Below are 26,866 nucleotides of genomic sequence, written 5' to 3' on the forward strand. Positions count from 1 at the left end.
AAAACTGCTCGAAATGCTCTGCCAGAGACATCTAAAAATGTAACTAAAATGGTCTGCCAATTGAACTATTACAAAACAGACCTTTACCTAACCCTAACAGGTTAGGCCTTTCTTTTGAGAGCTGTGATCCTGTTCTTCACATAAAATTTGACTGCTCTCCAGTCTCGTTTTTTTTTTTAATTTCTGGGTAGGCAAACATTTTATCACCTGTTGTATGAGAAGGGATCCCACTAGAGGACACTTCCATTGGAATTTCAGGGTCAAGGGTGTTGCTCGGCGTGGTCTCTACAAATACAAAAAAAAATTTTTAAAAAAAGTTATCAAAGGGCACCTATGATGCTTTTCCTCTTTTCTGAGTTTTAAAAACTGTTACAATGTTGAACCCTATCGTCAAACGATCTCGATATCGTCAAATAATGACGTTCATGCGTTTGGACGGGAGCCCTGCAAATTGTTGGGCATGGTTCTAAACGCTGAGTTCACGGAGATTTTTTCAACACTGGGCACGGAATTACGTAATTGTGAGCCGGATCTCCTTTCATGGCCAAGCTCCGGCACCCTCTCGGACTGGTTCCGCCCTCCCCCGCGAAGTGATGTCGCAATGCGCTGCTCCAAGAAAATGTTTTTTCGGTTTCAGGGAAATTAAAAAATATAAAATAAAAAATACCCAGCGACTACCGAAGCACCAAGGACCACAACCGTCGGAGTGGAACGAACAGAGAAAATGTTGGAGGTTTGTTCAGCCTAATGCGGATGCCATGGAACGCCGGTCCGGTCGGCAACGGGAGTGAGACGGGCTCGACTCGGCCCCCTGGTGGACGACGAGAGAATAGTCAGCCATGACAATATTTGAAAACATGTATGAGGACTGTGAGTGTATTGTGACCTCAAGCAACATTAGTTTTAAGACTACTTGCAACGTACAACCGCTGAATCGTGTTGATGAACTGTTAGCCACCACCGCTAACTCCGTGCTCATCTAGTCCAGTCTAATCTATTCTAGTCCTTTCTAGGTGTGTCCTTATTGTAAAAGGAAATATTGCTTAAAAGTGTTAACAATAATTCATCTGAATAAATTTCACACATTTTCAAGGTTTCCCAAAACCAAAGAGAGGAGGAAGAAGTGGGAACTTGCCCTAAAAAGGGAGGGTTTTTCTGCATCTGAAAGAATACTGCTCTGCAGTGAGCACTTCAGGGCTGAGGATTTCGATAGGTCAGGGCAGTCTGTCCGGCTTAAAGATAGTGTGGTGCCATCCATCTTTGACTTTCCCACACATCTTCAAAAGGTAGCCTATTTGTATCATTGACCAAAAAGAAAACACAGGCCATTATATTCAGAAAAACTTCAAATAAATGTCACAGTTGAGTTTGTGCTTCTGCAAGTTCCAGAATGTGTTGTTTATTAGAACAAATTGTAAACCATGAAAAAAAATTAACTTGTGTCTATTTTTCTAGTTGGTAGCAACAAGATGCACAGCCACTCCCAGAAGAGTGGAGGATAGTCTGCTCATGAACTTGTCTCAGGTTGCACCTCTGTGTTCATCTGCCTCTGCAACAAATTCAAACACTGCACAGACACAGCTCCCAACATACTGTTTTTTTCCAAGGCACAGAAAAGCAGCTTGGCAAAATGACTGAAATCCTTTATTAAGAAAATCCAAAAAATAAATAAAAATTGACCAGAAACAAAACACAAAAAAGCTTCCAGGCTTCAGTGGGCCGTTTTGGTGGCGGGTGGTTGTAGAGTGGAGGCTTAAAAGCTGCCACGAGCCAATGTCCTCTCGGCATTCAGCCTTGTCATCCCGTCATTCATAAAGACTTCAATAAAGATCTGAAACACAGTGACATGATTCAATCAAACCTTGTGATGCTGTAAAGGCTCCACTCAATTTTCTTTAATGATTTCCACACGATTAAAATTGACCCCCCAATAATTTCCTTCCATTTCCCAAGCAAAGTTGATTGACCTTCTGACCTCTGGAAGCATGACATCAAAAACAAAATCCAGGAGTCCGATATCGCCTCCCTTAATTTGTTGTCCCAGGCCTGTGGCCTCCTCGATAAATTTCAATAGTGCAAAAATCTATTGAAAAGAAAAGGACATAATAAATAAATTCACCTTTTTAAAGTCACATCTCTGTTAACACACATGCACGTGACTGACTGCACTGTCATTTACCCGCTGGTCACTTAAATTAAGTGTCCTTAATTTAAAGAACTGTTTCAGGTTGAGGGATGTTGACGTATTCTTCCACAGTTCCCATTTTTGCTAAATCTTGCAGTTGTTGGAAGTGTTTTCCTTTTTTCCTTCCTTGCCAGGGTTTCCTGGACAAGTGAATTTGCAGAAGTCCATCCATGGCTAACCGACAAATAGGTCATGATAATTGTGATCCAGAACTTTTTGCATTTAGAAGAACTACAACATCGTCTTGTGTTCAACTATTTTATTAAGACTGAAATCATTAAAACCTCATTTATATGTATTAACATCCCTCTCTTTATAACTAACCTCAGTGTCCTGTTTAGCTTTCCTCTTTATCTGGAAGACTGGAGTATGATTTCCTTCAAGGAGCTCCTGGCATTCCTTGGTCCAGTGGGCAAAGACTTTCCCATAGCTATAATGACATTATATCTTGTAAATACAAGTAAGTTAGGCTTCTTCTCCAGTTCAGTATTGTTGAGATTACAGTTGAGATTGCGATTTCGTTTTGGAGTTGTGGTAACTCTTGTGCAGGGCAGGACCACGAAAATGAAAAAGCAATGCCCTCAGTTTTCTTTTTGATTGTGTCATAAAAGGTGCGACACGAATAAGAAAATGAAAATGCATATAGCAATATTTATTAATGATTTTAATTATGAGTCAAAAAATGCAGCTTTGTTCTTAAAATGAAAAAGCATTCTGCTATTGCTTTTTCATTTTTCAATTTTACATTTCATATTGAATTTTGGTAACTCTTTGCTGGTGCATGTTTTGAAAATTAAATCTCAAATGTGTTTTCCTTTTTCATTTGAATTAAGTACAAGAATGAGCAGTCTTGAATAAGAAAATGAAAATGCAGATTGAATGACTTATTAGCCATTTTAATTATGAGTCAAATAATGCAGCTTCGTTCTTAAAATGAAAAAGCATTTCTGCGATTGCATTTTCATTTGGATTATGGTAACTATCTGCTTCCATAGTTCTTGACTCCTCACTACAAGTTCTGTTAAAGTTCAGAGTGAGCAGAGTCGAAAACATTCCCAATAATCGACAATTATTTATTGTGAAGATTAAAATAAATAAAATTCAATTGCAAACAATGGAATGCAATACATTAAACAATGACAGTACTAAATAATGATGATGATAACAACAGTAATAGGAATAATCACATTATCATGGTGCAGTGGTTAGCATCGTTGCCTCACAGCAAGAAGGTTGTGGGTTCGATTCTGCACCTGGGACCTTTCTGTGTGGAGTTTGCATGTTGTCCATGTGTCTGCTGGCTTCGCTCCATGTTCTCTCTCATTCACTCAGCGATAAAGTGCCATCAATAATAGACTTTAAGTCTGATGATAGTGAACAGAACCAGACTTCTGAGCCCTACCACCCTGAAGGTGAATCATCAAGTGACAACTAGGAAATACCACAAAATATTAATATGAAGGTAGGTATAATACAATGAAATAGTAAAAAAACAAAACAAAAACAAAACTTTTGAGGTACTTTATTTTGAATGGCTCCATCAGAATGTTCTGAACTTGAGTGAGGAGTCTCCTGGGGTGGTGCACTACTGCCCTCTAGTGGAACCATCCAGTGACAACATCTTCATCTGAAGTCTAGTTCAGAGTAAAGCAGCTCAGTGTGTTGTTGTCATTGTGTCCAGTGGTGATCATAATGCCTGGTGTGGTCAGAGGAGCAGAACTCCAGTGTCTGCTGGCTCCTGTCCTGCACTCTCCTACTGCAGTGAAGTTCTGCACTGTGTTCTGAGCTCACAGTAGAACTGCTGTGTTTCACCTCAGACTGACTCCAGTTCAGGAGATGGATGGAGAAGAAGTCAGAGCAGAGTCTCCAGGGCCCAGCATGGTGTCTCTGAAGAGTGACCACTCCAAAAGTCTCCCTCCAGTCTTCAGTCATGAACCTGGACCTTCTGAGACACAGTAAGAAAACTCTGGTCACAGACACCATCACTGACTGAAAACTGTGAGGCAGATCAGAAATCATTGCTTTCAGTATTGTAATTTTTCTTTTCTCTCAGTTTATAATGCGAGTCTTAGCTGTAGCAGCAGGAGGTGAGGGAAGGAGAAGGAGGAATGGTAGATTATTACTAATCTATTACTATTATGACTATAGCATTCTGAATAATAATGGGGTGAACTAACAGTTTGATCTCATGAAGATTGGAAGAATAAAGTCAGTTTCATATTGACTCTAATCGGATCATTGAGTCAATAGTCATCAGTTATTGACACTTGATTGACTGTCAAGGGATTCTGATCTTCCTGCCAGACTGGTTCAGAAAACCACCTTCATGGTGGCATTGACCCAGTGACCTCTGACTGGTTTGACTGGTCGACTGGTTGACTGGTCAACTGATTTACTGGTTGACTGGTCAGCAACCCCGACCGTCCTGACTCTTCACCTTCTCAGTTCTTCACTTTTCCTGAAGACCATCTAGAGATAAAGAGCAGCATCACTGTTGCTGCTGCAGCTCCTCAATCTGAGCAGCAGTTTGTCTTTAATGTTTATCAGCAGACAATTGATGAAAGATTGGTGTTTTTGACTCAAGACATGTTTGTGTTGCAGAGTTCAGGGACGGAGACGGAGCTCAGAGTCTCCAGGGTCCAGCATGGTGTCTCTGAAGAGTGACCGGTCCATACGTCTCCCTCCACTCTTCAGTAATGAACCTGGACCTTCTGAGACACAGTAAGTGCCAGTATGGGAACATTTCGGCTTCAAACGAAACGAACGAGGTGATCCCATGAACACGGGCGAACCGATATGTCGCATTTGTTCGAAAGTAGTGGTGGTGAAGAAAGGGAATATGATGAACATGCACGCGCACCTCCAGCACAATCATCCCCTCCAGTTTTCCCAACTGTGAAAAAAATAAAGTACCGCCCGAGGTTCCGCGGAGCCACCGTCCCGACAGGCAACGCTGACTGAAGCGTTCGGTAAGCAAAGCAAATATAAAAAAAAAAACAGCGCAAAATGGTGCGCGCTTACAGACAGCGTCAAAGTCCTTCTTTCTTTTTTTCCTTTTTTTTGAATTGTTTTTAGTTGTTATTGTGGTTTTTAAGTGCTATTTTTGATAAAAACAGAATGTGAGTCCATTTTATTTTTATTGTTTTCTTGGTGTCCTTTATGTTTATTATGTTTGTTCATCTTATTTGCAACCTCTTAATCTGGAGAAATGAAAGTTTATTGCTTTTGACATGGTGTACTTGCATTATTATGTCATATATTATCATTATATATGATTTAAAAGAAATGGTGTCAATAATATCGTTTATCGGCAATAATTTGTAGCACAATTATCGTCCAGCAAAATTTGTTATCGTGACAGGCCTAGTTTTGACTGTTTGTGTTTCAGAGGAAAAGACACTCTGTGCTTCTAGAACAGACAGCTTGACCAAGTCATTTCAAAATAAAAGCCTAAACTTTATCTTGTTGAGTGTTTCATGTAATTTAGTATTCCAGAAGAATCAAAACTTCAGTAACAGGAAAAATGTGTTCAAGACTAAAAACTTTCATCCAAACTGTCCAACTGACCAGTCAAACCCAAACTTCTCCACAGGAGGAGGAGGAGCAGTGGTGTAGGCTGCGACGTCCTGACTGACCCAGTGTCCACCAGGTCATACTGGGACCAGTCTGCTCCATCAACACTGCAACCTGCCAGTCACACCAAGACTGCTCACAGTAAGACTGTCCACCTGCACCTCCTTCGCTTTGCCTCTGAGATCCTTCAGGACCTCCAGTGAGAAGATTCACTGAGGGACGTTGAGAGCAAACAGTCACACAGCAGCTTCACCACAGCAGCTGAAAAGTTGTGGAGAGAAAATGATGCTCACACTGTCACACTGATGTTTTCTTCTCCAACCTTTTCTTTGCTCCAGAGACTGATGATGGTCTGCAGGAGCTTCTACAGCAGCAGAATATCAGTCTGGAGAGGAGATGTGAACGTGTGACTGAAGGTGAAGAAGCAGGAAGTCAAACCCTCCTCAACAGCATCTACACTGAGCTCTACATCACTGAGGGACTGAGTGAGGAGGTCAACAGAGAGCATGAGGTCAGGCAGCTGGAGACCAAGAAGATCCTCCACGACCGTCCAATCATGTGCAGCCAGATCTTTGAAGCCTCACCTGAGCAGCAGGGACTCAGAGTCAGAGTGGTGCTGACCAACGGTGTCGCTGGGGTTGGAAAAACCTTCTCAGTGCAGAAGTTCACTCTGGACTGGGCCCAGGGCCTGGAGAACCAGGACCTTCATCTGGTGCTTCCTCTCTCATTCAGGGAGCTCAACTTGGTCAAAGAGCAGCACTACAGTCTTCTGGAGCTGCTCCATGTTTTCCATCCAACGTGAGAGAAGCTCACAGCAGAGCAGCTGCATGTCTGCAAACTTCTCTTCATCTTGGACGGCCTGGATGAAAGCAGACTGGCTCTGGACTTTGAGGACAACCAGGTGGTGACTGACGTCACTCAGAAGAAGTCAGTCAGCGTCCTGCTAACAAACCTGATCAGAGGAGATCTGCTTCCCTCGGCTCTGCTGTGGATAACTTCCAGACCTGCAGCAGCCAATCACATCCCTCCGTCATGTGTGGACAGGCTGACAGAAGTACGAGGCTTCACCGATGACCAGAAGGAGGAGTATTTCAGGAGGAGGTTCAGAGATAGAGGAGATGTGTCCAGCAGGATCATCTCCCACATCAAGGCCTCCAGGAGCCTCCACATCATGTGTGAGATCCCGGTCTTCTGCTGGATCACTGCCACAGTTCTGGAGAGCATGTTGAGCTCAGAGCAGAGAGGAGAGCTGCCCAAGACCCTGACTGACATGTACTCACACTTCCTGCTGGTCCAGACCAAGAGGAAGCAGCACAAGTATGGAGGAGGTCCACAGGAGCTGACGGAGGCTGACAGGGAGCTTCTTCTGAAGCTGGGCCAGCTGGCATTTGAACATGTGGAGAGTGGAGACATCATGTTCTACAGTGAAGACCTGGAGAAGTGTGGTCTCAGTGTGACTGACGCCTCTGTGTACTCAGGAGTTTGTACAGAGATCTTCAGAAGAGAGAGTGTGATCTTCCACAAAACCATCTACTGCTTCGTTCATCTGAGTGTCCAGGAGTTTCTGGCTGCAGTCTACAGCTTTCACTGTCACACCAACAGGAAGAAGGAGGTTCTTCAGGATTTCCTCAAAGACTCAAAAGCAGGGACATCACAAAAATATATAGAAGAAGGCCCTAATCCTAACCAAACCTTGGACACCCTGGATGATTTCCTGAAGAAGATTATGGAGAATTCCCTGCAGAGTCCAAACGGTCACCTGGACTTGTTTGTTCGCTTTCTCCATGGACTCAGTCTGGAATACAACCACAGTCTCTTAGGAGGACTGCTGGGTCTCACTGACAACCATCCAGAAACCTTACAGAAGGTCATCAACAACCTGAAGGAGATGAACACTCGTAATATTTCTCCTGACAGAAGCATCAACATCTTCCACTGTCTGCTGGAGGTGAAGGATCAGTCAGTGCATCAGGAGGTCCAAGAGTTCCTGCAGTCAGAGAACAGATCAGAGAAGGAACTCCCAGCCATCCAGTGTTCAGCTCTGGCCTACATGCTGCAGATGTCAGAGGAGGTTCTTGAGGAGTTGGACCTCAACAAGTACAACACAACCATGGAGGGAATATTGAGACTGATTCCAGCTGTGAGGAACTGCAGGAAGGCTGTGATACGTTTAGGAGGGTACGTAAACACTGTGGGTCAGATCCACAAAGCGGCACAAAATGCGCCGAGGCGCAGGGAGCGGCAGGGTTGCGCCAGACTCATTTGAATGTATTTAAATGAGTCATTGCGCGCAAAATGACACGCCCCCTTCTATGCAAATATGCCTAATTCAAACAGCGGCAGATCCAGGAAGAGTTTGCGCTCGTGTCCGCACGCAGTTTTACAGACGCAAACACCGCAAGCCAAAACCAGGAGCAGCTTCTGTCTGTCAAAGTGTTTCTGGCTTCTGAGTGAAACTTTCCTCTCTGAAAAGCCTGAAATATATATATAGCTCCCCAAATCTTATATATAGATCGGCATAAACTACAGTATATATGCCAATATTTTAGATCGGCTATGAAAAATACAAATGGTACTCAGGTGTTGGTGACTAACGTGTCTTGCATCGTAATGCCAGGAGCACAGGAGCGTTTATCCCAGCAGAGTTTCACTGTCAAACACATGCACTCACCAACAACCTTTGGCGCAAACTGCTCTCAGGTTGCCAGACCGCAACATTCGCACCTGTTTCAGGTGCCGCATTCGTGGGCGTGTTTGCACCTGCATGTCATTAGCGCAAAAACCTTTGTGGATCCCCGCATCTGTGGCGCAAATTGCCCTTTTTTGAGGATCTACCCCTATGTGTGTGTGTGTGTGTGTGTTGAAACTCTATGTGCTGTCATTCTTGGCCAGGTCTCTCTTGTAAAAGAGATCTTGGATCTCAAAGGGACAAACCTGGGTAAATAGTTATAATAATAATTCAACTACAGAAAAGAGTTGTCAGAATAATCAATAAAGTTCCCTAAAGCACAAATCAATGATTGATAGAGTCAAAGATCTTCCAATTCATAGATATAGTGGACTTGAAAACATTAGAAATACTATTTCCAGGAGAGAATGAAAATATTGTATATGTTGTAATGTTATACGTTTTTTAAAGTGAGACAAAATCAATCCATGTTCAGAGGGTTGAGTGTCTTTGAATGATGGAAGGTGAGAAGCATTGTTAAATATAGATGTCTTTCTTTTTTGGGAGTTCCATTTTGGAATGGGATCAGTGACCATTTGAAAATGTGTGCTTCTTTGTTGAGTTGAAAAAATCTTGAAGGGCAAAATACTTGATGATGATGAGGATAAATGATTGAATTGTGAGTCAATGATGAGGAATAATGTCAAGCATATTTTGTTGAGTTGCGTTTCTCTTTTTTTCCTTTTTGATTTTGTCTGACTAATTATTCCAGCTAATCTTATGGACTGTATAGGAGAGGCAAGAATCAGCTTGGGCTCCAGCCTGCTGCTTTTTCCTTCGCACAGTTGTTATGTTTTTGTTGTTGTGAGTCTTTATAATGTACACATTTGTTTTGGAAGCTTCTTTTTCATTGTTGTCAGTTGATTGCACAAGATTGATTGAATTTACACTGTCAACAAAAATCAACTATTCAATCATTCACGATGAAGATGATGATGGTGATGGTGATAATGGTGGTGATGAAGATGATGATGAAGATGATGATGATGATGATGAAGCTGCTGATGATGGTGATGATGGTGGTGGTGATGATGATGATGATGATGAAGATGATGGTGATGATGGTGATGATGATGGTGATGAAGATGATGATGGTGATGATGATGGAAGCAGCAACTTCTCACTCTGCTCTCCTTCATTCAGTCATGAACTCTCAGAGCTTGAGTGTGCAGTGGTGACTTCAGTTCTGCAGTCCAGCCCCTCCCACCTCACACTGCTGGACCTGAGTACCACCATCCTGAAGGATCCTGGAGTGAAGCTGCTCTGTGCTGGACTGCAGAGTCCAAACTGCAGACTGGAAGTTCTCAGGTCAGTTCCTGCTTTCTACTGGTGGACAGTGTGTGTCAGCAGATGACAACTGGTGTGTAACGCTGCTCAGTGTGAAGACTTTGAAGCAGATATTAAAGACTCATCTAGACAAAGTGGATGTTGTTGATATTTTCATGTCAACAATCTGCAGCCAGAAAAGACTTTGGATGGTGGAAGAAAGTGTGGAAAATGTCTCCAGTCACTTTGGAGCTCAATGGAAGTTGTTGATTGGTGATGAAGGTCACATGACTGAGCAGAAGATCCTGTGAAGAAATATTAAAGGCAGATTAATAGTGCAGCAGTATTTCTTCATCTTGTCCTTTGAATGTGTTTGACTTGTAACGAGACTCTGATGACTGAAAACAGCCACAAGCACACAAAGGACTCACTGATTATTTTCCATCTTCACTGCTGATTGGCTGCACACTGACTGACACACTGCTGTTGTTATTGTGTTGACAACACACTGGCACAATGACTCCTTTGAGGGAATGACTCAGTGATCTGAACAGCTGCACATCTGGATCATCAACAGGGAGAAATGACTCTTAATATGACATTTACACCATTTAAGAAATCAAATATTGATTCTTTATTCAGGTTGGAGAACTGCAGTTTGTCAGAGCTCAACTGTGATTGGCTGCTCTCAGCTCTGAAGTCCAACCCCTCCCACCTCAAACACCTGGACCTGAGTTGGAACCAGCTGCAGGATTCAGGAGTGAAGGAGCTGAGTGGTTTTCTGCAGAGTCCAGACTGTAAACTGGAGACTCTGAGGTCAGTTCACCCTCTTCACTCTACAACTTGTATCACTCTTGTTGTTGTTGTCATGATTTTCACTTCACTGCTGTTGGACTTTCAATTTGCAGTCACTGGTTTGTGTTTGAAATGAGTGAAACTGGGACCTGTTTCCGCCCTTTTCCACGGTGGAACAGTGAGCACAAAGTGTTCAGTAGGTTGTAGCTCAGAAAAACGCTGCTCAGGTTCACAGGATAGACAAATATTTGACAGGGACGGAGAGAAGAATTCAGGAGTCCAGTGGTGGCCAGTGTTCACTATGTTCACTGTTGTTGCCCACTGTTGGCTGTAGAATCGTTCAGCGAGTCGCTGCGGAACGATGGTGTTGATGTGGTCAATTTCATCAAAACAAGAGCCCTGAAAGCGCGGCTATGCTCTGCACTTTGTGAGGAGATGGGAGCACAACACAAAGCTGTGTTGTTTCACAGTGAAGCCAGGTGGTTGTCCCCAGGAAAAGTGCTGCCATTGGACAGAGGGCTGTGGGAATTCTGCTTCCTTTGGCCACATCCCATCCCTGTCAAATAGGCTTTTCAGCTGTTGCAATACTGAAGACTAAGTACAGAGCTAAGCTCCACATTGAGCCTGATCTGCCAGTGGCAGCATCAAGCCTGCAAGCCCACTGTGAGATGTTGTGCAAAGCAAAAGAGGCCCATTGCAGCCACTAATACAGTAACTCTCACACACTCTCACACACTCTCACACCTCTTGCCAAATACCTGCATTTCTTCTTTTATCTACATATTCAACTCCATTGTTTTTGCATTAGTGAAGTCAATGAATGGTTATTTGCACAACAGAATAACTTGATAGAAAACAGAGGGAATGTTGATGATAAAAAGTTCATTTTCTTTATTTGATGTTACAAAAGTGCTTTGCCAGAAAAGATCTTTGCACAGCAGAACAGTCAAAGTATTCTTGTTTAAAAAGTGATGTTCAGGATTTGATGCCACAAAGAGTGATTTGCTAAAGTGGTTTATTGGAACAACATAAATGATTTCATAAATGAAGAGAAAAGTGAACTGAATGTGAAATGAATGTTGATGATAAAAAAAGAATGTTGGTTTTGATATCACAAAAAGTGTTGTGCCAAAGGTCAAACATTATTTGCACAGCAGAAATGTGTAAAGCTGGTGAGAGGAATGTTCATCTTTTATGTTGTTTCAGTAAATTTGAAAAAAAAAAAATATGTAGTCACCATTTTGTCTGGGTGGGGGGGGCATGAAAAATTCCTTCCTCCAAGGTGGGGGCTACAGAGAAAAGTTTGAGAACCACTGGACTAAAGGCACAGTGTGTAAAATCCTGCCATCTAGTGGTCAGATTTCAGATTGCAGCGCTCATTCACTCACCCTCTCTCCCTCCCTCTCTGTTTCTGTAGTGTCAGATTCTGAAGTCGACATTTCACTTTGATTTTCAGAGTGATGACACCCTGGAAAAACTCTCCATCATTATAAACTCTCCATCATTTATTCTCTATTCAGGTTTATTCAGGAGAGGTGCAGGTTGTCAAAGCTCAGCTGTGATTGGCTGCTCTCAGCTCTGAAGTCCAACCCCTCCCACCTCAAACACCTGGACCTGAGTTGGAACCAGCTGCAGGATTCAGGAGTGAAGGTGCTGAGTGTTTTTCTGCAGAGTCCAGACTGTAAACTGGAGACTCTGAGGTCAGTACTGGTTTGGAACCAGTGGATGATGGTTTCAGCACCAAACACAGTTCATCACACATGTTGAATAAACATTGAACTGAAGGTTGATTCATATCAAAATGACATCCAGAAATATGAAAACTTCATTCTGTTCATGTTTGAAGTTTAAAGCAGGTCATCAGTGGTCATGTGACCAAACATCATTTCAACACACATTAGTTTTGGACTGAGGATTTAATTTCAAGGTGACATTTTCTGTAGTGTCAGATTCTGAAGTCCACATTTCACTTTGATGTTCAGAGTGATGACACCCTGGAAAAACTCTCCATCATTATAAACTCTCCATCATTTATTCTACATTCAGGTTGAAGTACTGCAGGTTGTCAAAGCTCAGCTGTGATTGGCTGCTCTCAGCTCTGAAGTCCAACCCCTCCCACCTCAGACACCTGGACCTGAGTCAGAACCAGCTGAAGGAATCATCAGTGAAGCCACTGATGGGTCTTGTCCACAGCAGAGACTATCAACTGGAGAGTGTGAGGTCAGTACTGGTTTGGAAGCAGTGGATGATGGTTCCAGCACCAAAGCCAGTTGATCCCACAGCAGAGGTCCAGTGTTCCCAGTCACAGTGTGAGAGGAGGATGGTGACGTCCAGCTGCTCCTCATTCATCCAACATCTGCTGCCAAACTGATTCTTCTCTCAGTTCACCACTCAATTATTGATCAGTTCATCTTCATCAGGCCTCAGTATCAGTCCAACACTCCATGGTCACATGACCTTCATATGTTCCATATGAAGTCACATGTCAAGTGATGTCCACTTGACATGTGACTGAGAGTCTGCTTCTTCTCACCAGTCACTCCATCATCTCCATCAACAGTCGACGTCTCTGTGATGATGCGTTCAAGGACCCTGAGTCCTGACTCCTGCTGTCTCTTCTTTTCTCTACAGGTGGAGGTGGTGAGGGAGGATGAGGAGGAGAGTGAAGAGGAGAGCTCCATCTAGTGGTGGCTGACAGAACTACAACTAGTGGAGCCAAACAGCAAGTTGCACCCACACGCAGAGTGCGTGGGCGTGTCACGACCTTTGACCCCAGTGCAGCCTGGTGGCTGGCGGACTGCTTCTCCCTACGAGCTGCAGTGGTTACTGGGAGAGACGTCCCAGAAGCCACTGGTGGACCTTGCAGTGCCACATATGGACTCTTGCATTTTTCTTGGCCTTCCAGTGAACCACTGTGTGAGCACTGGAGGTCAACCATGACTGACTGCTGTCCTCCTCTCTGGACACCACAATCTCACTTCCCATCTAAGTCCATCAATGTTTAATGCACCTTTTTTCTTGAGCAGTATCATTAAATCTCCACCTGCTTGTGTTTGCATGTTTAGGTAGATTGATGTGTATGTAGATCTATGTTAGTAGCTTCAATGTGCTGTGAAATGCGGCATCTTCACCAACACTTGTATCATTTGACTCAGGTGTCTCACCTCAGCAACAATCACAGTTGTTGCTTCTTCATGTTGTTCTCTGATTTCTTGTTGTTTTATTTCTTTAGCAGCAGTGAAGCCCACACCACATCCATATTCATCATATGTATCCAGCGTAGGATGATCCACCATCTCCATTGTCGGGAAAGCCTTCTCATTGGCTCTTGGAGTGCCAGACCCCGCCCCCGTCCCCAACCTTCAACTAGTGGATTTACTTCTTTGACTTTAGTTCAGGTTCAGTTTTTCCTTGGGGTTCTTGTTTGGTTCTGATCGTCTTCGTCCTCCCTCCAGAACTTCGTCTAGGACTGATTCCAGTGTTTTCAATAAAGAGCTCAACACCCTGGTGGTTCTGGATGGTTCTAAGAGCTCAACACCCTGGTGGTTCTGGATGGTTAAAATCAACTCCTTTACTCATAGTGCAGCTTCTGAAGTCAATTCAAGTCAAAACTTTTTGAGGCCATTAATGAAACAAAACATTTGTTGATTCATTTTTGAAAAAAATTCAAAGGTTGTGACAGAATAATCTGGAGTGGACTGACCAGAGGTCAAAGGTCAGAGGTTTGACAAACTGCAAAGGCCATCATTAATTAGATTATTTTCTTTAATGGAGTCCCACCACTAATGAATATATATTTGTTTAATAAATGTTTAATGCACCTTTTTTCTTGAGCAACATAATTAAATCTCCACCTGCTTCCGTTTGCATGTTGCAGCAGATTGATGTGTATGTAGATAGAAAAATCTATGTGAGTCGGTTCAGTGTGCTGTGCAGTGTGGCCCTGTTCTGGCCATGGGGGCCTTGGCTATTGCCCTGTTGTTGCTGTGTACTGGTTGTGTGTCTCTTTCAGGTGCTGATGACTAACCAGGTGCACCTGGTCGGTGCACAGCTTGTTTAGGACCGCCTCCCTCAGCACTGGCTCTCTCACACCTGGCTTCCACCGCAGCAGCTGCTTTGTTTTTCACTTCCCGTCATGCTTTTTCTTTGTTGCACACAGACAACACGCACTCATACCATTCACTCCATCCACACACCTACAGGCATTACTGACAACACACTGACTCTCACACGCCATACATTCTTATTTTTTAATTCACAGTTTTGCTGTATTTTAACTGTTTTTATTGCAATTGCTGTTATTTGTTTCACTCTGGAAAGCACCTTGTGCACCATTTGGTTGTTGGAAGGTGCTATATAAATAGAATTTGATTGATTGATTTTATTGTCATTGCAACACGTAAACGTGTACAACGAGATTGTGCATAAACGTCCAAATACAATACAACAGTAAAGACAGGACTGCAGGATTGAGCATTTTCAGTGGGGGTGAAGGTGTTATTGTGTTTAGTGTAGATGTTTGTGCTTCATAATATGATTAGTTTAGGTGTTTGTTTACAATAATATGATTATTGATATTGAAATGTTGAAATCAATCAAAAGACCTCCACATAAAGAAAGGCATTGTTGCAGGAGTCATGCAAAGAGCTCAAGGGAGGACAAAGGAAGCACATCCCTCATGAACTTGTGATTCATGTAGCTATGTATATATATGTGTGTTAATTTACAATGTACTGTATTATTGTATTGTGTTACAGAACCACGTTCTTCTGATAATCAGAGAAGTAAAGGACTGTTGAACCTTGAACTGCCTCCGTGACTCTCTAGCCGGAGTCACACCCCCATAGTGTTACCGGCTCCATTCAGTGCACCCCGTAGAGTTCCATAGCTCTTACACACACATTATACATCCATGTTGGAGATAGCTAAGACACGAGTGTGCCGTAGTTGTAACCTTAGTGAGAGTGGATATTGTCAGAGAGTAGCATGGGGCATGGAAGAGAAATGTGTGAAAAGAAAAGAATGAACTGCACAACATCGAGGGAGAGAAACTGATGCAACGCAAGCACCCAGAAGCACTTCCTATTCCTGCCTCTTGAGGGCACTGTTGCTCCACCTGAAGCTCCACTGTACTCAGGCCTCCTTCATGATAGAATGGTGGATTGGTCATACCTTGAGCTAGGGAGGCCATTCAAAGTCCATTCATGCTTTATTTTCAACAACAATTGCAAATATGTGAGTTTGAAGCGTCCCTGTGGAGAAGAAAATACAGTTTTTAACATTGTGCAAATGTGAGTCCCTCATGACCATCTGGTGTTGTTGTTCAATGCTGAGGAACGTCCTGGAGCAGATAACAGTCATCAACCTTGGGGACGGTTCCAGGCAGTACCCCTCGCGCCTGGAGCCAGATCCTCTCGGTCTGACTCCCCCCTGTGGTTTGTGGGGGAAGTGTTTTCCTAGAGTGGCTATTTTACGCTCTCTCCCGACCTCAAGTGAGATCTGATCATCAGGAGAGGAGCATCACAGCCAATCAGGTACCACCTCTGCATCCTCCCAACGTGGTTCATCGGAAGGCCGTGCTGCAATAAATTCCAGTTGTCCTGTGAGAAGAAGATGAGGTCCAGATGCGGCACTACATGAACAAAATTTAATGTGTGAAAGGTGTAAAATGTATAATTTCTTCCAGAACATGACCCTCAGCCAGGCCACAACTGGACCTCAGCCAGGCCAAAGCAGGACTCTTCCTATGGTTAAAGCAGGACTCTCACATATAACACACTACACATCTCATCAACAACAAGATTTTGCTCTTTTTCATTTGAAGTGGGCCAAATCACTTCTATTCAAAGTCAACTCATGAAAATTGCTGCTGGAATTTGATTCTTTTAATAAGCCATGTAACTTGCTATGATCCAAGGTTTTGAACAGGTGTGATACTGGTGTGTGGCCACAGCGTGCACATCTGATGTTGCTCACAGTGGTCCTCAGTGTGCTCAAGGAGCTTGTGTTGAAAAATTAGAGGGAACATTGGCTCCAGGTCATCCAGGGTGCAGAGCCCAGACCCCTGAGGGACAGGTGAGGACCTCCAGCCTCCACCTTCTGATTGGCTGCTGCTGCTGATGTCATCATGTGACCTGCTCATAGAATCTGACTAATAGAAACCTGCTGTTTTCTGCTGCAGGTCCCACTGATGACCACAAGGTCAAGGCAGAGGTCACACACACACACACACACACACACACACACACACACACACACACACACACACACACACACACACACACACACACACACATTCCATTCCAAGCCGCAAAACTGTAAAGGCAATGGTGGAAGCAGGGTACACTTTAACCAAAGAGAAGGCCTTGGCAGAAATTAAGCAAACTTCAGCTGTTAGTTTGACTACAGACATGTGGACATCAGTCAACATGGATGCGTACCTTGATGTCACTTGCTATTATGTGTCAGACAGCCTAGATCTGGCTACTGTGCTTTTAGGTGTGCAGTATTTTCCTTTGACCCACACAGAAGCTAATATTAATAATTATTTATAATATTTCAGAAGCAATTGCAAATTTGATGGCAGAGTTTGAAATCACTGAAAAGGTCTGTGTGATGGTTACTGATGGAGCTCACAATATGTGTTAAATGTTAGACATATTTATTGCTTTGCCCACATGCTCAATTTAATTGTTAAAAAAAGAAGAAAAAACAGTCAGACTGAGCTGGAAAACATGCGCAGTAGGGCCGGCAAAATAGTGGAACACTCCAGTTCAAAAGCAAAGGAAAAGTTGTGCTGTATTCAAGCCAATGTGGGCATGCCCCCCCCCCCCTAAATAAATAAATAAATAAATAAATAAATAAATAAGAAAGCTTGTTCAAGAGGTGGAAACCAGATGGAACAACACTTATGCCATGCTCCATAGGCTTTATGAGCAGAGAGAACCTTTAGGGGCAGCCCTGGCATCACTTAGCACTGACATAGTGCCTTTCACTGCTGATGACTATGCAGCAATCACCCAGTGCCTGACAGTTTGAAGGCCAGTCTCAGGCAACTGTTGAGCTTTCTGAGCAAAGGAGTGTGTCGGGCTCAAAGGCAATTCCTATAGCCAAAATGCTGAGGCGTGTCATTTCTGCCAAATGTGCCCAAACAGCTCCTAGTATTGGGGTCACGCTTGCCAACAATTTGAATACTAATTTGAGTGAAAAATTCAGTGGCTTGGAAAAAGGTGAACTCCCGTCGGTGGCCACCATCTTGGAGCCACGGTTTTAACAGGCTGGCTTTATTAATCAAAGCAATGCTCAGGCTGCTGTAGAAACGCTGACACCAGAGTGTTCCAGTCTTATTGATGGGTCGGCAGAAGATGTGCCACTGGAGACAGCAACAACATCCGCCAGTGCCGGTGAAGAAAATGACAACTTGTGGGCCTTCCTGGAAAACTATGTCGAGTCTCGGCACCGCACCAGCAGTGCATCTGCCAGCGCTGCAGTGGAGATCCAGAGGTATGCATGTTAAAAAGTCTTGAAACATCAGTTGTTTATTCAGTCATTCATTGTGGTACTGTCTGTGTCATAGATATTTGAAAGAACAAATTCTGACAAGAGCAGAAGTGACTGGGTGGCAAAGCAGACTATATCCTATGCTTTGGAAAACTGCATGCAAGTATCTGTGCATCCCAGCATCATCTGTTCCCTGTGAAAGGATCATTTCCAAAGCTGGGGAGCTGCTCAGCCAGAAAAGTAGCCGACTGAAGCCTGCCACAGTAGGAACAAAAATAAAGAAGGAATATTTCCCAATAAAAACCTGTGAAGACAAATTGCTTGTCTGCTTCTGTGAATAATCCTTAAAAAACAAACAAACAAAAAAAAACAACCGTCCAAGTCCCCAAATGACAAACCATTATCTTTAAGGGTTTTCCTGAAACACACTTCCAAAACAACAAAAACAAAACACAATGTCTCTGAATTGAAACACCATGATCATTTGCAAAGTAGGAAGAATCCGTAATCCTGTTAGGGACTTTTAGTACAGTTTGTAAATCAAGAATAAAGCTCAAAGCTTTAAATAAACCCTGAACCAACATTTAACCCTAAACATAATTTGCATTTATTCTTTGGGTTAATCTGGATTGTGTTTCAGAGTATGGGGGAGAGCATCTGCATATTTTTTGTAATGACGATATAATCATTATTTGGTATGAAGGACAAAACAATTGAATGACCACAAAGACTTTTCTGAGCTTTTATTGCTGTCATGGGATTGAAACCGTGCCAGTGCTTCAGTTGTGCTCTTTAGAGGTTGCCATGTCTTCAGTTGTCCACCAGATGTCACCGTCACTCAAGTCTTGAAGTTTTGTATCTTTTTCGGCACAATTGTGAGGAAAGCCTCAGTGCATCACGAGGCTTCACTTGCCCACCACTAAAAATCCCAGGGAATCTAAGCGATCCGAGGAGGAACAAGGGGGCAAACTGAAAATCACTCCAGAGGAGTGAAACACGCACGCGCACGCACGCTGCTCTCAGCTCCAAATCTTCATTCAGCACCACGAGGCCGGAAAGCGCCACCAGAAGTCCCGCCCACCCAGCGGTGTTCCACCGCAAACAACAACACACCTGCGTGGCCGCAGCCAGGCACACAGAGCAGCACGGGTCGGCATTCCCTTGAAAGAACTGCCGGTTTGAACTGGACCGGGACGTTCAGAACTAGTTTCAGCCTGATGCCACCGCGAGTTAAACACCTTCCGGATCCGTCTTGACTGCTTTTGTGGCGAGGGGAGCTGGCGGAGGTGGAGACAATTCTTACAGTGGGTGTAAAGGAAAATGGGGGAGGATTGCCGGACAACGCCACCTGGGGAGTTGCACCCCAGGAAATGAACTACAATAAAAATTATTCGGGCTACACAGGTTCGTTACACTCTAGGATGGAAGAGGACAAGATGGACTTCCAAAAACAGCTTAATTTGACAATTTTAAAATAGTCAACTCTTTTTTAAACACAGAAAAACACTTTTTTAAAAGAACAATAAGACTAGGTTTCGCTGCCTGAGTGTCAAGACAATAAGTATACCACAAAGACTGTTAAACATGGGAAATTAAGGGGACCGGGGCTGGACGTAGCCAAGCGGGCAGGCTAAACAAACCAAAGAAAACTCAAAAAACAGGGGAATAAACAAAACTAAGGGAATCACTGCAAAGCAAAATTCACCTCGTGCTGTGCAAAATAAAGCAAAGTGAAGGGGAACCACCACCGACGCAGTCTGCCGCACGCTACGCCAACTCCTGTCCAAAGGAAAAGAGAACAACATTAATATAATACCTAGACACTCAGGCAGGCGTTAAGTAGTTAAAACAAAGGCCGCTTTTTATTTAGCCTTCGCACGCACGCACACGACAGAACAGACCAAACAGAAGTCAACGAGCACGGGGAAATTAAATGTTAACTAAAAAAAAGAAATCAAACTATAACAAAATCGCTATTTAATAAATAACCAAAGTTTCCCCAAAATTTGACAGCAAAACAAAGAAAAGAAACCAACCAAAGAAAAAATGTTTACACTAACAAAAGAAACAGACAAACCCAATTGTCTAAACCAAAATCAAACGACAAATATCAGCGTTGTGGTGGTGACACCAACTGTTACCCGGCTCGACCAATGCGGCAATTAGTTGCGAGAAAGTCGCCGCCGCAACCGTAACAGAGGTATGAAGAAGCAGAGGAAGACGGAGCGACTGCACCCAGGCTGGGGGTTGAAACCAGCGTCCTTCCAACTCCCGTCTCGGGGCACCGGTATTCAGCTGCACAGCTGCGGCCAAACCGAGCACCAGAGGAGGAGAGGCTCCGACAAACTGCGGCTTTAACAGCCAAGCGGTGAACGCACACGATCACGCACACACAGCGCCACCTCCCGATGAACGGGCACCCGCCAGGGTTCCTCCTCCGGCCGCGCTTATGGCCCAGCCCGCGTTAGGATTGCTAGCCGAAAGGCTAAGAGCTGCAGAAGACAGAGTTCTCAACGTGGACACGCCAGGCGACAGAGTGCTGACTGCAGCCTGGCGTGTGTTTTTAAAACGACTAGTTTCACTCTGGCGCAGGTGTAATCAATGACGCTAAAATTTCACTGCAGCGCAGGTGTGACTGACGACGCAAAGGTGGGGGCAAACCCACCTGCCACACTAGCATCACATTCACTGGCAGCTCTATGTTCTTGGGACGTGATAAAGGAAAGCTCTATAGGAAGTGACCATTATCCAATAATGATAGAAGAGGCATTGAATCTACAACACCAAGATTCAGGGAGAGCACAGGGGCGCCCATTTAGTGGTGCTGAGTGGGAGAAATTTAGGCACATTAGTCATAAAGACATTGGACAAATCCATCCAAGTCTTGATATTGATAGCTTGAATCAGGGGTGTCCAAATTACGGCCCGCGGGCCAACTGCGATCCATTTTTAATTGACCCGCAAGAAATGTTCTAAATAGAATAGAATATGGCCCGCACTTCAACTTTTGCCTGAGTGTATTGCACTTCTTAGTTTTAACACCAGGGGGAGCTGCTCCCACTGAGTGCAATGCCGTTCCCACTTTAGGTGAGTAGAAAATATATTCCACAGTACCCGTGTGTTAATAAGCATGCATGTGCAGGTACACATGCGACAGATATCAATAATGCGCATTAATTCTGTCACTACCCTGCTTTTGCGCACCACTTTCTTCTATGCCTTTTCCTTATTAACACACAGAGTGCACACCGCTGTGCACAGCGTACACACTGCACACGCAAAGTCAGCTGATCTCATCTGATGCAGATTTGCTCCTTGATCGAGTGACATTTGTGTGGATTTTTGGCACGAGTGGCGTCGGATCAGCACCGCAGCTGGATGGCCCGGCTTACACACCCAGCGCAGCTGATACTCAGCAGAATAATTGACTATTTAATACACTAACGTTAAGGCTATATAGCTCATTTCTAGCCAGCGGCCCAGCCGCTCCTATATTTTTATGTATGTGGCCCTCAGTGAGAAAGGTTTGGACGCCCCTGGGTTCAATGAATATAGTTGTGCAGCTATTTTAAAAGCTGCCAAGAAAGCTATGAAGTTAAAGGGAGTTGGGCAAAGAAAGAAGGTTGTTCCATGGTGGACAGTGATGTGCACGTCGATATCGTTATCGATATATCCATCGCTAATCAGAGTAAAACATTGCATCGACATGCGTACACTTTTTTTGATTTTGTTTTTGTAACCACAACCGCGGCAGCTTACTTCTGACTATTGGAGACGCCAAAGCCCACCGCAGCCGTGCATGGAAGAGCAGAGTAATGGCGGCGGCCGGAGGAGAGTCTGATTGGTTAAGCCTGAAAAGGAAACGTAGCGTCGTGTGGTCACATTTCTCACCGGTGGACAAAAACGTTGCGCGATGCCATTTGTGCGACAAAAGAGTGTCGCACAGGAGCAACACCAGCAACCCATTTTCACATTTGAAGAGCACGCACCCAACAGCACATAAGGTTTGTAAAGTTAGGCTAGTGGATTTGGCTAGGCTTGTACCTGTTTAGAGGAGCGACACGCAAGCACTCTTGATTTGTAGGAAGCTGAAAGCAAACAGTTGCAGGTCCAGGATTCCTCTCCTTCTACTCCAGTTCCTCAAAAGACGTTGCAGGAGAGCTTTCTTGGACAAAGCAAATACCCAGGTGGGTGCAGGTAGTAAGACAGTGCTTTTCAAATACTTTTCCCGTCATAATGTTACTGTTACTGTTTTCATTTGAATCATAGATTCACTGAAATGAATATAATGAGTGGTAATGAATCCTATTCTTCACTCAAATACAGGGTTTTTCTTACCAAGAAGACGGTGCTGTCTGCATAACTTGTGGCTTCAGCTTTGACCTTATGTAACAGGATCATTTATGTTTTAATAGTAATTGTAGAAGAAGCTGGATATTATTTGTATAATTTCACAAAATTTAGTAGTAACACCTGACAATTAAGCCTCTTTGTTTTAATGTGGAACATTTGTCTCCAAGCTTCAGTCCCCTATGGACACCTGTTGGGGGCACACACCCCCTATATAAGAGTTTTTCCCGCCCCACCTCTTCCCTTTTGTTCCGTGTACTCTGTGGGAGAGGTGAGCCTCGGTGAGGTCTACTTTTAATTTCACAATTTGGTTGTATACTTTAATGTCAATTAATTTGTGTAGGGGGCTCCACATATGTATCAGCAGTTGACAAAGGATTTTGTATTGCACTTTCTGTTGTCAGGTATGTTGTATTTGTGCCCCTTTTGTTCCGTGTACTCCGTGGGAGAGTTGCCAGAATAAACGGAGATAGCCTCCAGAGCTGAGCACGGTGTGGGTCACTCAAACTCAACACAACGCAAACGACACGATTCAACCGGTTACACTTATTCGACCAATTGTTGATAACATCTGTGTAGATTATTGTCAACTATTCTTTACTTTGTTGAAAAATATGTATGTGTATTTAGAACTCAGCTTGATGGAAATTCCAATCTTTTTCAGATGATTCCCAAAGAGCACAGGACATCACAAGAAGCCTCTCTAAGATGATAGTTACTGACATGCAGCCCATCTCAATTGTGGAGGATCCGGGCTTCATCAAGTGCAGTGAAGGTGCTTGAGCCACGCTATCGTCTACCTGGACGGAAGACCCTGATGACAATACAAATAGCACATTTGTATACTGAGGTGAAAACAGCAGTGAAAGAATGTTTATACAGAGCTTCTAGTGTTGTCTTAACCACTGACATGTGGACCTCCCGGGCAACTCAAGCCTTTCTGACAGTGACAGCACACTGTATAGATGAGGAGTGGGAAATCCAGGCTTACACCCTGGACACTGTCAATGTTGTAGAGGATCACACTGGTGACAACATGTCTAATGTACTAACACAGACTGTGGAGGACTGGGGCAGAAACAATAAAATACATGCAGTTGTTGCAGATAATGCAGCCAACATGGTCAAAGCTGTCAGGACCAACATGTGGAAACATATTCCATGTTACGCTCACTCATTACATCTCGTAGTCAAAGACTCAATGAAGTCTGACCAGAGGTTGATGTCAGTAATTGAAAAGTGTAGCGCTGTTGTGAGTGTTGTGTATATTTCCACCATAGCTCCAAAGCAACGGAACTGCTTGAAAAACAACAAGATGCATTGAGACTGAAAGAAAAGAAACTGAAGCAGTCGGTCGAGACAAGATGGAACAGTGTCTGGAACAATGTTGGAGAGGCAAAGTGCTGTCTGAACAGCAACAAGCTGCTCAGACAGCACTTTGCCTCCTTGGTAAAGCCAACCTCTGTCTTAGTGAGGAAGACTGGCATTCTATTAGCCAGGCTATTGAAGCCCTCAAGCCATTTGAAGAGGTCACTAGAGAAGTGTCCGCAGATAGAAATGTCACACTTTCTAAAGTGAGACCTCTGCTGTCTCTGCTCCAAAGAGCAAGTGCGTCTGCTGGGCCCAACGCTAATATACTGGCGTCACACCTTGCAGAGAATTGCAGGAGGCCTTTTCCAAGCTGGCAGCCAGCACTTTATTAGACCCTACATTCAAAAATGTGGTCTTTTCACACAATGGAAATGTTGAATCTATGAGGTCCAAGCTCATCGGTGAGATGCAGAAAGAACACCACACAGAAAAGCATGCCAGTGATGCCCCAGTTTCCAATAACCTCTCTGTCAGTGTATCAACCTTCTCAGTGTTGGTAGCTCCTCCTACTCCTTCAACTTCAAGGTTATGGCAGGACTTTGACATGCAGGTTTGGGCTTTAGAGGGAAATGGCACAGTCAACACTGACGCATACATCCAAATGCGCCGACACATGGAGGATAAAGTGATGGCCAGGAAAGAGGAGCCTTTGGGTTGGTGGAAGAAAAAACAGCAGTCACTTCCAATGCTCAGCAAACTGCCCAAAAAACACCTCACTGTTGCAAGCAGTGTTTCATTAGAAAGACTGTTTTCAAAGGCAGGGGAGTTGCTCAGTGTGAAGAGAAACAGACTGAAAGCAAAAAATGTTAACATGCTCTTATTCTGAAACTCAAATTTAAAGCTTGTGAGCAGTTCAGAGAAAAAACAAACACACACTCACACACACTCTACACATGGAGCACACATAAGTATGCCCACGGTTGTGTTAGGGAGATACAGTAGGTGGTCTTGCAGAACTGACCAATCATCATGTTTTGTTTTTTCCTGTGTCAGACAGTGCAGTCCGCCGCTCACTGGCCAAGATGGCATCGGCAAGGTTAGACATAGTTTGATTGTGTTCACTGTGTAGTGGTTTCTTATAGCTTCATTTTTCTTTTGTCTTACGTCGTTGACATGGTTTGGTGGAGCTTCCGCCTTCCCCAGAAGTGGCACAAGATGGCATGTGTGAGGCATTTTATCAGCAGATGTTACGGAGGCGTGGCCAACACCTGGCACACCTGAAGCAGTATCCAGGAGAGGTGAAGGAGCAGCGGGAGTGTCCTCCACACTCCTCCATAACATCTGCTGATAAGACGCGTCACGCTTGCCATCTGGTGACACTTCTGGGGAAGGCGGAAGCTCCGCCCAACCATGTCAACAAGGTAAGACAAACAAAAACAAACTAAGGTTAGACATGTTTATGTTTTCCTGAGAGTATTTGTTTTCAGGATGTTAGAAAATGTTTCTCAAAGGTTTTGTTTTTCATTGTCATTTTAAGTTACACTTATCCATAATTATTTCTTTTTTACAAAGTTTTTTATATTTTGTATAATTTTTTTATTGAATGACATTTATTTAGTTATTTAGCGCTTTATATTATATATTTATAATTTCTATATTTATATTTATTTAAATTTGCACTTTAAAATGTTTCTTTCATTGTTTTTAATTTTTTTGTAATAAATATATTAAAGTGTTTTGATATCGATATCGCAATATCGACCTCAAAAATATCGAATATCGTATCGAATTTGAAAATTACATTATCACCCATCACTAATGATGGACAACAGAGTGTGATGAGGCAATTCAAAGCAGAAACAAGGCATTGAAAGTCTTCAAACAGAATCATAATGATCAGAGTCTTATTGAATATCAAAGATCACAAGCCAGGGTAGGAAGAATCATAAAGTGTGCAAAGAAAGAGTATTGGCAAAGGTTTTGTAACTCAGTAGGGAGGGAAACAGAAATATCAAGAATATGGGCAATGATTCAAAGAATGAATGGGCTTAAAAAGGAGTTTAGATGGCCTGTTTTAAAAGAGGCTAACACAACAGCGCTAAGGGAGAAGGAAAAAGCTGCAATGTTGCTGAAAACATGAGGAAGAATTCATAGTTGAGAAAATATTAGTGAAGAAGGGAAAAGGACAATAAGGGAGAATGAAGCTTTCTTGCACTGTGAAGGGGAAACAGAGGAGTTCATTAATACACCATTGACTAAAGCACAATTGAATGGAGCTTTAAAGAGGACAAAGCCATCAGCTCCAGGTAAGGAACAAATATGTTATATAAGGATAAATCACCTTAGTCAAACATCAACAGAGGTATTGCTGGAGTTGTAGAACAAAGTCTGGGAGGAAGGGAGATTAGCAAGCAACTGGAAAGAGGCTGTGGTGCTTCCAATAAGTAAGCCAGGGAAAGATTCTTCACAGCCAATCAATTATAGGCCCATTTCCTGACCATCAAATATTTGCAAAGTCATGGAGAAAATGATAAAAGATGAAGGTATTTTTTGGAGAGTAAAGGGTATATAGTCAAATATCACAGTGCTTTTAGGAAGGGCCGTAATACTATGGATGCACTGCTGTGCTTAGAGCATGAAATAAGAAAAGCACAGTTTAATACAGAAAGTGTGATATAGTTTTTTTTTTCATCCTGAAAAAGCATATGATATGTTATGGAAAGAAGGGCTGCTAATGAAACTTTTTAAAATGGGGGTAAGAGGGAAGATGGAGCAATGGAGCAATGGATGAAAAAATGGAAGAGGAAGATACAAGTTAGAGCAGGAAATGAGTACTCAGAAAGTGTTAGGCTGGAGAATGGAACGCCACAAGGCAGTATTGTGAGTCCATTATTATTCTCAGTCATGACTAATGAAGTATTTTCACAAGTGCAACAGGGGATGGGCTGTTCTTTGTTTGCAGATGATGGGCTACAAAAATGCCAGAAGCTATTTTAAAAGTAGAGAAATGGGCCAATAGTTGGGCATTTAGATTTTCAGTTGATAAAAGCAAAGCAATGATTTTTACAAGGAAAAGAATTGGGAAGGAGGTTCAGTTCAAATGATATCATCAGGATTTGGAGAAGGTGCAGCACTTTAAACTACTGGGGAGATGGTTT

At 43.3% G+C, this 26,866-nt stretch overlaps 2 protein-coding genes across 2 annotated transcripts in view; both read left to right on the top strand.

Annotated features, from left to right (window-relative positions):
• Positions 1–26,866, top strand: part of LOC142898369 (NACHT, LRR and PYD domains-containing protein 12-like) — a 487,638-nt gene that overhangs the window by 214,995 nt on the left and 245,777 nt on the right. Inside the window, exons 4-5 of the mRNA XM_076041305.1 lie at positions 4,005–4,140; positions 4,787–4,893. Of these exons, the coding sequence (XP_075897420.1) occupies positions 4,005–4,140; positions 4,787–4,893 (243 nt within the window). The remainder of the gene's footprint in view (positions 1–4,004; positions 4,141–4,786; positions 4,894–26,866) is intronic.
• Positions 1–26,866, top strand: part of LOC142898389 (tripartite motif-containing protein 16-like) — a 98,573-nt gene that overhangs the window by 66,134 nt on the left and 5,573 nt on the right. The window lies entirely within an intron of this gene.

The sequence above is a fragment of the Nelusetta ayraudi genome, unplaced genomic scaffold (assembly GCF_046127955.1).
Source record: "Nelusetta ayraudi isolate G7.1 ecotype Tasmania unplaced genomic scaffold, CSIRO-AGI_Nayr_v1 ptg000064l, whole genome shotgun sequence".
NCBI classification, from domain to species: Eukaryota; Metazoa; Chordata; class Actinopteri; order Tetraodontiformes; family Monacanthidae; genus Nelusetta; species Nelusetta ayraudi.